The 15541-nt window shown below is 30.8% G+C and overlaps 1 protein-coding gene across 1 annotated transcript; it reads right to left on the bottom strand.

Annotated features, from left to right (window-relative positions):
• Nucleotides 1-252: 252 nt before the first annotated feature.
• On the bottom strand, nucleotides 253-12327 carry PADL01_0023800 (erythrocyte membrane protein 1, PfEMP1, putative; the record flags this gene model as incomplete). Its single annotated transcript, XM_028680473.1, has 2 exons — nucleotides 253-255; nucleotides 376-12327. 2 exons carry the CDS (start codon nucleotides 12325-12327, stop codon nucleotides 253-255), a joined length of 11955 nt encoding a protein of 3984 aa, XP_028541251.1.
• Nucleotides 12328-15541: the final 3214 nt, after the last annotated feature.

Below are 15541 nucleotides of genomic sequence, written 5' to 3' on the forward strand. Positions count from 1 at the left end.
TTTTATTTAAAAAAAAATTTCTCATTTTTTTATTTATATTTTTAAATTTTTCTGAAATTATTTTATTTCTTTTTTTTTATATTTAAAAAAAAAATTTCTCATTTTTTTATTTATATTTTTAAATTTTTCTGAAATTTTTTTTTCATCTATATATATATTTCTTTTTTCTTTCAACAAATTTATTCTCATATATTTATTCATCAAATATATTCCAATATATACCTTATATATATATATCTAATTTTTTTTTTCTTACTATATTTCAATATAAATATAAAATACATATATATCCACATATAAAAACCCACACATACATATATACATATATATATAAAACATATAAAAACATACAACTACACATATATTTCTTCTTACCTTCATAAAAAATAACAAAGCAATAGAACCTAATACAACTCCTATTCCAACGGGAAGAGTGGAAGATAATATGGGGGTTTCGGATGGTGTGGGTGGTTGTGACGGGGTTGTACCACCAGGATGTGAAGGATTTGGTCCAGGGTTTGATCCTGAATCTGGCAGAACAGGTGGAGCAGGTCCTGGAGCAGGTGGAGGTACAGGTGGAGGTTCAACGTTTTTTGTACTAGATGTATCCTGCTTTTGATTTTGATTTATAGTATTTTGTTTGATTAATGTTTTAACAAATTGTTGTTCGTCCTGGTTTTTTCCATATAATTTTTCTAATTCTTCAAAAGTACAGTCGCAGTCGGGACATCTTAATTTGACATAAGAATCTGCAGTTGATGGCCATTCTTTATATTTTCCATTATTCTTTTTATCATTCTTATATTTTTCAGATAGATTTTCCCATTCTACTTGTCTATTATTACGCCAATTATAATATTTATTTCTTAATTCTGTGCAAGAAGTATCTTTTATTTGATCCATAGTTTTAATTTGGTTTGTACTAATGTTGCTTTTACATTTCGTAATTAATTCTTTCACTTCTTCTACTTTTTCTTTACAGAAATATTGAGCCCATTCTGTTAACCATCGAAGAAATTGATCTTCTTCATCAATATTATCATGTGATGGACAACTAGTTGATGTTTTCCCTGTTCCAGTATAATGACACATCATAACATTCCAAACTTTTTTTTTATTATTTTCCCACCAATTTTGACGTTTTTTTTTTATTTCATCATCAATTCCATTATTATTTTGGATAGAATGTCTATTTTGTTTATTTTCTTTTTCCTGGATCCTTTTGAATATTTCTTTCACTTTACCTGAACCCATATCATCATCTAACATATCATCACCTTTAATAATATTTCCTATATCTGCAAAACTATATTTCATTGCCTCAAGAGCTTTTTGTTGATCATTACTATATATTTCCCATAAATTTTTAGCTTCATTGTATGCAGCATCAAGAATATGTTTCTTAAATTTTTTTTCGTCATTTACCCTACCAGCATATTGTTTAATACTTTTAAAACATAAATGTCTTCTTCTAGGAGGAACCATAACAGCATCATAGTTGCTTACTTTTTTATTTACAAAACTACTCGTCCATTCTATCGGATTTCTATTAAATGATTTGCTTGGGCACCTATATGTACCATTTTTACCATATTCGTCACAATGGTTTTTCTCAACAGGACACTGATCCACTTCTTCAAATTTTTGTGCACAACCACAATGGTCTTTAAAAAAATTTGGAGGTGTTTCAAAAGCATAATTTTTACCATTAGATGTTTTTTCATCAAAGGTGAATTTTTTGCAATTATTTCCTTTATCAAGATATTTATCAAGAGTATCTGGAGGTTGAGTTTGTTGTGTTTGTTGTGTTTGTTGGGTGTTTTGGATGTTTTGGCAATTTTTTTGTAATTTTTCTACAAACTTTTTTGTATTTTCATCAACACTATTAGGTTTTTTTCCAGTAGTTGTGCCATTTTGGTATATGTTTTCATATGATTTCTTGAGAATATCATATTGTGTTTTCCATTTATCAACAAAGTCTTTGTATTTATCACATTTTTCTTTACATTCTTTACATGATCCATGGACTTTCTGTTTACAGCCGACATTAGTCTCGTTTTTACAATTTTCACAATTTTTCATCGTTTCCAACATAGAGTTTTGCGCATTACAATATGCTTGAGACCATTCATTTATCCAACGTAAAGGTTGCGGTATAAAATCGTCGACGGGTGGGTCACTTTTATGCCCACAATAATACTGTACCTCAGTATTAGTACCATTTTGTTGTTTTTTTATAAAAATATTTGCATCGTGCGGAGCAGAACAAGTCATTGCTTCCCATATTTTGTCACGATTAGCTGTCCACCAATGTTCACGTAATGTTTTATAGGGGGGATCTTCACTTTTACCATTAGTATATTTACCACCACCTACTTGTGTTTTAATGTTTTCAAAAATCTTTTTTAAATTATCTTCTATTTTACTATTATTATCTGTATATTTATCCCTACCTCTAATTATATCACCTAAATCGGCAAAACTATATTTCATAGCATCACATATTTGTGTTTTTTTCATCTTCGTATTTTTCGTTTGTTCCCATTTGTCTTTCAAATGTTTTCCTTCATTAGCAGCAGTACGCAACACTTCTTTAAATAATGCGTCAGAAGTTGTGGTTGTTGATGTGTCTATAGTTTCTAATGGTGTTAGACACATATGTTTCCTTCTGGGGGGTAAACATATATGTTGGTTGGCCACTTTAAGTTTGTCGTTGTTACAATCCCATACGTTCTTATCATCAAAAGGATTTTCATTATTTTTACATGTATTGGTTTGTCCTGTACTAGGTGTAATTGTGCATATTTCACTATTATCCCAATCATCCTTTTGTTTTGTTGTATATACACCATGGTTTTCTGATCCCTGCAATTTATCTTTCACACTATCCACTTTATTTACCGCTACTTCTTCTCTAATTTTATTTGCCGCTTTTTCAACACAATTCATATTTTCTGGAGCTGTAGTACCAGGGTTTTGACCACCACTTGGTTGGGTACCACCAGATGAATCAGGGTTTTTTCCTTGTTTTGGGTCAGTACTACTACCAGGTGAGGATGGTGATGGTGTTTGTGAATCCGGGTCTTGTCCCTTTGTGTCGATGTTTTTACCACTGGTTGGGTTTTGTGAATCCTGGTTTTGTCCTGGTCCCTGTGCTGGATTTGGATTTGGCATCGGTTTCGGGGGGTTTGGGGGTCTAGGGTTGTTACAATTACACTGATTTTTGTAGTCAGTTTTTGTAACGTCATCTAGGGATTTTGGCATGTTTGCACCACTAGAGGACGTGGTTTGTGACGATTTTTCACCCATACAATTACAATTACCACTAGTTGTACCACTATTTGGACAACTTTTTTTTAACGATTTGTCTAAATATTGATAAGCATGAGTTGAACCACTTACTCCATCAACATTCTTATATTTGTCTTCTCCTTTAAGTTCATCATATTTTTTCTTTTGTTTATCATATTGTTTTTTCCATTCTTCAATAAATTTTTGATATACTTTACACGCATCCTGACATTGTTGTTGATTACCGTTACTACTACCACACGTAAAATTTTGACACGCCTTTTCCAATTTCCCCAACTCCACGTGGTATTTTTTACAAAAGTCTTCCCCCCATTCGGCAAACCATCGTAAAAATTGGAGGTTTTTGCCACTAGCGCGGTCATTACCAAGGGGGTAGTCACTATCTTGTGGTATTTGGTCACACTGTTTTAGTTCTTCTTCACTAGGTTTAGGATTACCACTAGATGCGTTGTCGTCACGTCCTTTTTTGTAACCACATAACATAGCTTTCCAGACACATTTCTCGTGATCGTTCCACCATTTTTGACGTTCCGGACTACCAGGGTTTCCGTCAACACTATTTGTTTGTCCACCAGAAGACGACGCACTACTAAATACTTTATTCAAATTTTTTTCTGTCCCATTTTCTGGTGGTTCTAAGTTATCAGTTCCTATAATAATATCTCTCAAATCAAGAAAACTATATTTCATAGCATTACAGGGACTAACATCATAGGCATATTTTTTTTGTTCTTCAGGAGTTCCTGTTTGTTCTTTTTCTTTCTTTTTTTTATAATATTGTCCTAAATTATATCCCTCTGTTGATGCCACTTTCATCAATTGTTTTCTCAATTCCTCTTTATTATTAACGTTATTCGATGTGCTATCAATATCTTGAAAACATATACTTAGTCTACGTGAAGGAAAAAACACGTCAGTAGACAAATCTTTCATGTTTGTAAATCCATGCTCATTACTTTTATGTTTCCATTCAATTTTCTTACCATTTGTTCCATTGACATCACTCATCAATCCTTTACAGTTACTTTGACCCGAAATAGTAGTATACTCCTGGTCGTCTCCTATAAATTTCTTGCACCCACAATACACATCAACGTCATATATAGGTGACGCTGGTGGTGGTGACTGTACTTGTGTCAACGCGTCGATGTTTTCTTCCACAACAGTGGATCCACTTTGTGGTGTGGCACCACTTGAATTGTCACCACATGTAACAGTAAAATTTTTTTGTAAGTATTTGGTAGCATCTGGTTCAGTATAATCTTTATTTTGTCCACTTTTTTGTTTTTCTGAAGTATAATATCCTTGTTGTTTTTCCCAATGTGTTTTTCTCTCCTCCATAAATTTTGTGTATTCACCACATTTTTCATCACATGTGTCATCACATTTGAGTTCGCTACTACTCGGTTTACATGTGTTTTTTACCGCTTCCAATTTTGTGTGTTTCTTTTGACAATAATCGTCGTACCATTCGGTCATCCATCGTAAAAATTGTGGGCGGCTCGCAAAGTGGTTTAACGTCACACCAGTGGTAGGATCACCGAATTTGACTTCGTCATATTTGTACTTGGTTTTGATTTCGTCCTTACCCCCAATTGTTGGATGCGTTAAAGAACATAACATAGCTTCCCAAACTTCTTTTTCAATAGTATTCCACCAATTTTTGGGTTCTTTGGGGGCACTAGTTTGTTTAGATAATATGTCTTTTACTTTTGGCTCTATAGTGTTATTACCTGATAGAATACCTAAATCTTTTCCTGTAATTAAATCTTTAAAATCTCCAATCGTATAGAACATCATTCGTAAAAATTCAGGAGGAATTTCACCATCTTTTAATTTTTTGGCCTCAGCACTATGAGTTCCTTTATATTGTTCCCATAAAAAATATGTTTCTAATGCTGCAGATTTCATAACATTATTTTTCAAATCATCTGGTTTATTTATTTTATTTTTTTCCTCACTATGTGATAAATAATGAATACATAATGATTGTCTTCTAGGAGACATACAGGGTCCATCACGATATTTTTCATCAATCTTATCTTTACAATCCCAATTTTTATTTTTAAAATCTTTTTCATTACAACCTCCTCCAGAACCACTGTTTTGTGCTTTTGTCTGATCATTTTCTTTAATATATTCCTCAATTTTACACTCCTCTTTCTGACTTTGTGGTTTTTGTGGTCCACTACCACCACCACTTCCACCACCACCACCAGGTTTCGTGTCCTCCTGGCACTCACACTTCTTCTCATACTCGTCTTTATCTGGCGGGTATTGATCTAACGCTTGCGGCATATCCACACCAGTGGTGGCACCACTTTTTTGTGGTTGTGACGAGGCCGTTTTCATACAATTATCGTGCAATCCAAAAAGTTCTAATGATTCATATAAATATTCGTGTGCAGGGGTATTGCTGTCCACAAGAGGAGCATCTTTATATGGATCTTCATTTTTCACCTTATTATAATGTTGGTTTTGTTTATCCCAATCAGATTTCCATTTATTAATAAAATTTGTATATTGTGAACACTGTTTTTTACATTCTTTACATTCAGTCTCATTGTCGCATGTTTTAGTACCAGTTTTAACATTACATTTATTGCACTTACTGTATAATTGTGCGAACTCTTTTTTTTGTTTATCGCAAAATTCTTCACTCCATTCAGTATACCATCTTAAAAATTGAGGAGTTGTATGACTGTAGAGGACATTCAGATCCATTTTAGAAGTTAATTTATTAGAGTCATATTTGTAGTTTTCAAGAAGTTTTGCTTGCACTGAGTCTTTTTCAGTAGCACCTACAGTATGTGATAGGGCACAAACCATTCCATGCCAAATATCTAGACCCTTTTCATCCCACCATTTTTCACGTTCTGTTTCATCAACTTTGCCATTAGGTTTGCCATTTTTTGGTTTAAAAACATTATCTATATTTTTTCTTGCTTTATCTACATCATCACCTGTTGTTGTTTTACCTATATCTTTATCTAAACACAAATCCATAAAATCTCCATATGTAAAGAACATGGAACGTAAAAAGTCATCAGGGATATTTCCATTTTTTAATTGTTCATGTAGGTTGGTTGCTGTTGGAGATTTCTCTTTTTTTTTATCTTCCTTATATTTTTTCCAAGCAAAATATGTTTCTAGAGCTGCACATTTTATAAATGCTTGTCTCAAATCATCTGTAGTTTTATTACTACCATTCAAATCTTTCAAATAATGTACGCATAATTTTTGTCTCCTAGGGGGCATACAAGGTCCTTCTCCATCTTTAAACTTATTTCCATCACATTCCCAATTAAATGGGTCTTTTTTTTCATTACAATATCCTTGACCATTGTTACTATTTATTTGTTGTTCATTTTGTTCAATACATTCCTTCACCGTTTCACATACTTTTTCTGGAGCCGTTGGTTTTGGTGTCGTCGTAGGTGTATTAGGTTTCTTATCATCATCTTTACATTCCGTGTCATATTTATTTGGATGTTCCTTAAATACACTGTCGTCACTACCATTCTTTGTGTCTTTTTCAAATTTTTTTTGCGTTGTGTCATTACAATAAGTACTTCCTCCCATTGAAGTAACATAATCAGATAGGGATTTGTACTCGTTTGTGTCGTTAGTTTTACCATCACAAAGGTTTTTGTTGTTTTCCTTTACTGTTTTTAGAAAATTTTCATGTTCTTTTTTAATATCATCATTATGAGTACTACCAGTACCATTGTATAATTCTTCATATTGTCTTTGTTGTTTTTCCCAATCATCTTTCCATTTATTAACATGTTCTTTATATACTTTACAGTTAGCTCTACATCGTTCACACACAGTGTCCTTTGATGTGTGTTTCGCTTTTTTGCACGCCTGACAAAATGCTTTGACCCACCAAAAATTTCTCTCCAACTGTTTGCAGTAACTTTCGGACCATTCGGTCATCCAGCGTAATTTTTGAGGGATATAATCGTCCGGGGGGACATACGAGTCGCGGCCGCACTTATAACGTTGGAACGTATATGTGCCGGTCACACTTTTAGGTTTTGGTATATATAGGTCTGCCTCCGCGGGAGCTGTGCATGTTAGTGCTTTCCATACTTGGTCGCGGTTCGCCGACCACCAGGCCTCACGTAGTGTGGTATATTTGCCGCCACTGGTGTCTTTATATTTGGTTTTGATATTAGTATCGCTTTCGTATATTTTAGCAAATATTGCCTTTAAATGTGTTTCTAACTGCGCCATATCTTTATTTTTACTCCATAAGTCTCTCCCACGTATAATGTCACCTAAGTCGGCAAAACTGTACTTCATAGCATTACATATACCTGGAATGTCACTTTTGCTACTAAGTTTGTGTACGATATCGTCGCCTTCAAATTTGGCGGCCAAGAGGACATCGCCCAAAAACGAGTGGTTAAATTTGGAGTTTTCCACTTTGCTAAGTGGTTCGCCCAGTTGTCCACTTGCTCCTAAATTTTCTAAATTTGATGTACACATATGTTTTCTTCTAGGAGGTAGAAGAACTTTATCATGGTTTTGACGCATTTCTGTAACTCCACCCTCTTCCCATGATTGTCCTATAATAAATCGTTGATCTTTTGCTTCTTTTCCATTTCCTTTACCTGTACATGGTCCTTGATGATCTTTAGGATCACTACTAGGATTAGGAGTATAATGTCTAACGTCATTAGTATGTTCATCTTTCTTAAGAGAACAAACTTCTTCTTTTTTCAGTTTACTGTCCTTACCCCTCTTTCCAAATTGTGCTTGTGATAAATTTCCCCTTAACTTATCACGAATACCACTTTGATGCACCTCATTTTCTGCGTCATATTGTTTGATGTTTGCCGCATCAAGAATTTTATTATTCGTACATTTGGGTTTTTGTGGCGGTTTTTGTTCGCACGTACAATGGGATGTATACGTATGGGGGTAATCTTTAAACGCATATTCGTTGGCACTACCACTAGCGAAATCTTTTTGTACCTGACATTCACTTATATATCCTTCTTCTTTCAAATATTTCCCAGCACTATCATAATTGGTTTTTTTACCATCACTAGATAATGTTTTCAAGTATTTAACTGTCTCTTGATCTGTAGAAGCAGTCCTGCCATTTTGTTTTACTTCTTTGTATAATTTCTCGTATTTTCCTTTTTGTTTTTTCCACTCACCTTCCCATTTTGTTACCATTTGTTGATATTTTTGGCACGCAGGTTCACATCCAGAACATTCTTGACTCTTTTTATCACATGTTGATTTACCATTAGTACCAGTACTAGGATTACTGGGATTACATTTCTTACATGCTGTTTCAACCTTGTGGTACTCCTTCGCCTGTGTCACACAATATTGTTCCCCCCATTCGGTCATCCAGCGTAAAAATTGTGGTCGAGCCACAAACGTGGATAACGTCACACCAGTGGTAGTACCATCACCAAATGTGACACTACCATACTTGTAGTTGTTGTTTTCGAGTTTTGTTTTAACACCTGCTCGTTCCGTTTGGTCTGTACCCCCCGCAGCATGTGATAACCCACATAACATCCCTTCCCAAATAAGTGGACCATTAGTTTCCCAAAATTTATTACGCTTTGCATCATCAGAGTTTTGGCCATTATTAATTTTTGAGAAAGCAGTAGTTATTTTATTTTTTGCTTCTTCCACATGAGGATTTTTCCCTGTATCGTTTACTGATATATCTGTATTTAAACATAAATCTTTTAAATCACCAAAAGTATACATCATGATTCTTTTAAATTCTTCAGGTATTTTTCCTTCTTTTAAATCTTGATCTAACGTTGTCTTATTACTGTTATCTGTTTTGTATTTATCCCATAACAAATTAGTTTCAGCTGCTCCTGTTTTAATAAATGCTTCTCTTAAATCTTTTTGTTGATTACCCTTCATGCTTTTCAAATAATTTACACATAATTTTCGTCTCCTACCAGGCATACATGCTCCATTATGATTTGTTGTATCAACGCTATTATTGCTGCAATCAAAATCTGCGTGTTCTTTTTTATTACACCCATCTATTTTACCTGCACCTTGATCCTTTTTCTCCATAAGTGTTTTCACCACATCACATGGTGTCGAACTATCGCACTCACACGCAACTTTGTAGTCACTAGGTGCAGGGAGAAACACATATTTGTCGTTAGTACCACCAGTTTTGTTTTCACAAAATTCATTTTGTGTATTACAATCACCACGATGTGCTTCTTTTTGTACATATCCTTCAGCGCTATCATAAATGGTATTCTTACCACTATTTGCTTGTTGTAATTTGTTTAAAAATAAGTCAAGATATTTCTGATTTTCATCAATAGTACCAGAACTACTACTACTACTAGATTTTGCTCCTTCGTATAATGTTTTGTATTGTTTTTGTTGTGTTTCCCAATCTTTTTTCCATTCTTCAATAAATTTTTGATATTTACCACATTCTTCTTTACATTTTGCACAATTTGTACATGTTTCACCCTTCTTAATATCTTTACAGCCATTACACGCCTGTTTCACCTTGTTATACTCCTCTTTTTGTGCCTTGCAGAACCATTCGGCCCATTCCGTTAACCATCGAAGTTTCTGGGGGATGTAGTCATCAAACGGTGTGTTACTACCACTACGACCGCGACCACGAGGAGGACCACGAGAACCACTAGATGTATCATCACATGGAGATGTACCGCCGTCTTTTGCACATAACATTGCTTGCCATACTTGATCTCTATTTAGTTCCCACCATTCTTTTCTCATTTCGGTATATGGATCACCATCTTTATATATATTTCGGAGTCGAGTATTTCCTTTAATTTTTTCAAATATTTTTACCAAACGTTCTTGTAGTTGTTTATTACCACTTTCTTTAGTCCATATATCTCTTCCTCTTATAATATCTCCGATATCAGCAAAACTAGCTTTCATAGATCTGCATACAGTTTCTTTGTCTTTTTGTTCATTTAGGTTACTTAGTTGATTCTTTTCTTTATACAGATCTATTATGCTTTGTGCTTCCTCTTTTGCAGCTAATAATACATCTCCTAATAATGATTCCTTTGCCTTATCACCTAAAAGTGGGCTTCCATCTTTCGTGTTCAAATTTTCTAAGTTTGAAGTGCACATATCTAGTCTTCTAGGAGGAAATAATATTCCTTTGTGCTTATCATCAACTTTGTCATGCGGTTTCCATTGTTTTCCTATTTTAAATCTGTCTTTGTCAACTCCACCTTTTCCTGTACATGGGCCACTATGTTTACCATCTTGTGTACCATTAGCCGTAGAGTCATATGTACGTTCATCATTAGTATGTTGGTCTTTTTGAAGCGAGCAAGCATCTCCATTAGTCAGCTTAGTTCCAGTCTTTCCAAATTTTGCTTCTTTTAATTCTGCTCTGAGCTCCCCCTTACTGTCAGTACCCTCTTTACCACTAGTAGTTGCTTGTTTGTTTACCTCCGTCTGAATTGCGGTGGCTATAGTACTCACGGTGGCACTTGGTCCTTTACCACCACTGTTTGCTCCACACGCGGCACTAGAAGAAACACCACTTTGTGACATACTAGCAAGTGACTGTGCAGGAAGTGAGCGACCTTGAACTGTACTACCAGTATTTAGGATTTGTTTACATTCTTGTTGACTATCCTGTTTTGAATAATATTTTCCTTCTTTACAAAAACATTTATATCTGATATTACTTTTATCGTTATTAAGTTGAAATAATTCTTGGTCATTACAGTCACCATAATCTTTACAGCATTCATTCATACTTTTACTAACCGCTTGTATGAAACGATCTAGTAAGTCCTTTGTGCTATCATCATATCCATATTTTTGTTCCATACATGTATTTTTATAATTATCATAATACGGTTGTGACTCTTTCAAAAACTTTTCATATATATTACATACTCCTGTACATTCTGAAGAGTTCGAATTATTTTGATTTTTACAATTTGTTACAATCATATCTCCCAGTTCTTTTTTTAATTTACAGAACTCTTCTGCCCATTCTTCAAAGAAACGAATACATTGGGTTTTATTTTCACTAGATATATCACAAGGTTTGTTTGTATTTCGATCGTGAAATTTCTTTTTCCATAATTCTTGTACAATTGTTTTAAAATGTTTGCTCCATTCCTTTTTAAAATCTATTGCTTTTCCTCCCACCTTCGATTCAATTTGTTTTATTGAACATTGAATTCCTTTACTTTCATTTTCGTCAACTATATCTTCTCCTAGAAATAATGTATGGTAATCATCCATTGTACGTTGCCATTCTTTACAAAACTTATCATGTTCGGTATCTTTATATTTTTCATTTATAAGTTTGCTAAATTCAATACTTAACCCATCAATCATTTCCTTTTTCAGACTAACTGCAACATTTCCTCTTTGTGTTGCTGGTTCTAATTTACCTTCTATCACTTCTTGTAAAATATTTCTGTTCGTAATTTTTTCACTAATTTCTTTAAGATATTCATGTATTTCCTCAACTAATAGTGTTCGACGACGTAGAGGTACATGTATATCTTTCGATGTTTTTAAACCAATACAATAAGTACTTGATGTTCCTCCAGGTAGAGCTGGAAAAATAGGACTCTGCAATTCTTTGATAGCCTTAATATCTATATTTTTTTTTTTACAATCTTCTTTAATACCTGATTTTTTTCCTCCTATATTTATTAGTGGTAATGCATGTTCGGTCCAATTATATTTCTTTTGATTTGGAGGTTTTATTTGTTCATCCAATTTATGGAATATTTGTTCTTGTATTTCCTTCCATCCACAAAATAATTTTTCCTCACCTGTAAGAGTACCACCTTTTCCATGTTGTTCTACATAATCACTATATATTTTCCAATTCCATGCTTTATGTTCTATTTCATATAGTAAAAAATTCAAGTAATCAAAATACATTAATTTAGGTTGAAATCTTCCATTTTTATTTTCATTATCTATCAAGTACGTAAAATTTTTCAGCAAACTGCTCTTAGTATTCGATTGTTCTGCCCCCATTTTGACGAAAATATCACCAACACAAAATTACCAGTGGCATAACATACATGTAGTGTCACAACCTAGTGGTAATACAGTAGCAATACAGTGTCACATACCAACCTACCCACATATATCTATCTATCTCTTGCATTTAAAATATATTAGATATTTCTGTTTTTTGCCCACATGTGCCATGGTAATCACATATGGTGGTATATACGTATGTGGTATATATATATAGTGGTACACAAATATAGTGGTATATATATCGTGGTATATACGTATGTTGTGGTACATTCATAATAATATCATTATGAATAGGAATTATAATATCATTATATTCATAATGAAAATATCATTACAAATATACATAATAATATACATAATAATATTATTATAATAATGATATTATTATGAATATAATGATATTATTATGAATATAATGATATTATTATGTATATTATTATGTATATTTGTAATGATATTATTATGAGTATAATGATATTATCATTCCTATTCATAATGATATTATTGAAATATACCACTATAGTGTATATATAACAAATATATATATGTATATGTATGTTTGTAATTTTATATTAGTTTTTCTATCGTTATTAGTTTTTCGATTAGTTTGTAGTATTATATATATATATATATATATATATATATATATATATATATATATATATATATATATATATATATGTATTTACGTAAGAATACGTATTTTTTTATACATATATATATATGTATGTATGTAATAGGTATCGATATATATTTATATATATATATCAAAATTTGTGTTTGTATATTTATTTTGTTCGAAACGTTTTCATATAAAAAATATATAAAATATTTTTTTTTTATAAAAAAATACAAAATACAAAAAAATTAAAATAAAAAAAAAAACGATAACAAAATATATATATGTTTATATATGTTTATTTAACATCTCTATGTCCTCTTCGTCTCTTCGTGTCGCCTTCGCCAATAAAACACTAATATATATAGTATATGTTGTAGATAAAATATATATCACGGTATGTTTATTTGTATATATATATATGTATATATAATATGAGATACGAAATACATAAGATTTGTATTTTTTTTTTTGTTTTTGTATTTTTTTGTATTTTTTTTTGTTGTATAAGTTGTATAATATATATATCACGAAATATAAAATATAATTTATTATGAAATATGAAATAATATATTAGGAAATATAAAATATAATTTATTATCAAATATAATTTATTTTAAAATATAAAATATATATGAAATATATTTGAATATATTACGAAATATAAAATATAATATAATATATTATAAAATATAATTTATTATAAAATATAATATGAAATATAATTTATTATGAAATATAATATAATATAATATGAAATATGAAATAATATGAAATATAATATAATATATTATGAAATATAAAATATAACATAATATATATATATATTATGAAATATATATATATATATATATAAACCTATAAACCTATATATATATATATATACCACCACGTGATGATATATATAAAATATATATATATATATATATACCACCACGTGATATTATAACCACGGTATCACCTATACCACAAAATATAATATACCACAGTATTAATAGTACCACTATATTGTGATACCACAATATATATGTGGTGATATATATATGTGGTAATATGTATATATACATATGTATATGTATACCACTATATGCACGTGGTTACATATATATGTGGGTATTTATATACCACTATGTATATATACCACTATGTTTGTACCACTATGTTTGAAACCCACATAGTACGTCCACCACACCACAAATATATATATATATATATTTATGTGGGTATATAGATATATATATATATATTTATATTTATATATATATGAAATTTCAAATAATTGAATTTGTATGAATTGGAACATAGGAACTTAATAAAATGATTCGTGTTTGTGTATTTGATGATATGTTGACGTTTGGGTAGGTGTTTGTGTGTGGGTTTTGGTTTTGGGGGTGGTTGGATTTTTTGTGTGTTTGTGATTTGGATGTATATGATTTGGGTGTATATGATTTGGATGTATTTGATTTTTGTGTATTTGGATTTTGAGTTTTGAGATTTTTAGGTTTTCATATTTTGATTTTTTATATTTGGATTTTTAGGTTTTTGATTTTTATGTTTTCATTTTGATATTTTGATTTTTGTGTGTTTTGATTTACATATTTTGATTTTTATGTTTTTGATTTTTATGCATTTGATTTTTTAGGTTTTGATTTTTAGGATTTGATTTTTGTGTGTTTGGATTTTCATATTTTGATTTTTATGCCTTTGATTTTCATGTTTTTATATTTTATTTTTTGATTTTGATATTTTGATATTTAGGTTTTGAATTTTAGGTTTGAGATTTTTAGGTTTTTGATTTTGATATTTTCATTTTTTAGGTTTTGATTTTGATATTTTGTTTTTTTGGCTTTTGGTATTTAGGTTTTGATTTTGATATTTTGTTTTTTTGGCTTTTGGTATTTAGGTTTTGATTCTCATATTTTGATTTTTGTATGTTTGCTTTTTATGCTTTTGATTTTGATATTTTGATTTGGATGTTTTGATTTTTGTGTGTTTGGATTTTCATATTTTGATTCTCATATTTTGATTCTCATATTTTGATTTTTTAGGATTTGATTTTTATGCCATTGATTTTCATATTTTGATTCTCATATTTTGATTCTCCTATTTTGATATTTCAATTTTTAGGTTTTTGATTTTTATGTATTTGATACTCTTATTTTGATTTTTATGCCTTTGATTTTCATATTTTGATTTGGATGTATATGATTTTTTAGGTTTTCATTTTGATATATTGATTTTTACGTTTTGATTCTGATATTTTGATATTGTGATTCTCATATTTTGATTTTTGTGTGTTTGATTTTTTAGGTTTTCATTTTGATTTTCTGATTTCTAGGTTTTGATTTTGATATTTTCATTTTTTATGTTTTGATTTTTGTGTTTTTAAATTTCATATTTTGATTTTTTAGGTTTTTGATTTTTAGGTTTTGATTGGGATATTTTTATATTTTGATTTTTAGGTTTTCAATTTTTTAGGTTTTCAATTTTTTAGGTTTTGATTTTTTAGTTTTGATTTTCATATTTTGATTTTTTAGCTTTTGATTCTCCTATTTTTTTTTTTTTTTTTTTTTTTTTTTTAATTTT

This window comes from Plasmodium sp. gorilla clade G2 (assembly GCF_900097015.1).
Source record: "Plasmodium sp. gorilla clade G2 genome assembly, contig: PADLG01_00_32, whole genome shotgun sequence".
NCBI classification, from domain to species: Eukaryota; Apicomplexa; class Aconoidasida; order Haemosporida; family Plasmodiidae; genus Plasmodium; species Plasmodium adleri (nom. inval.).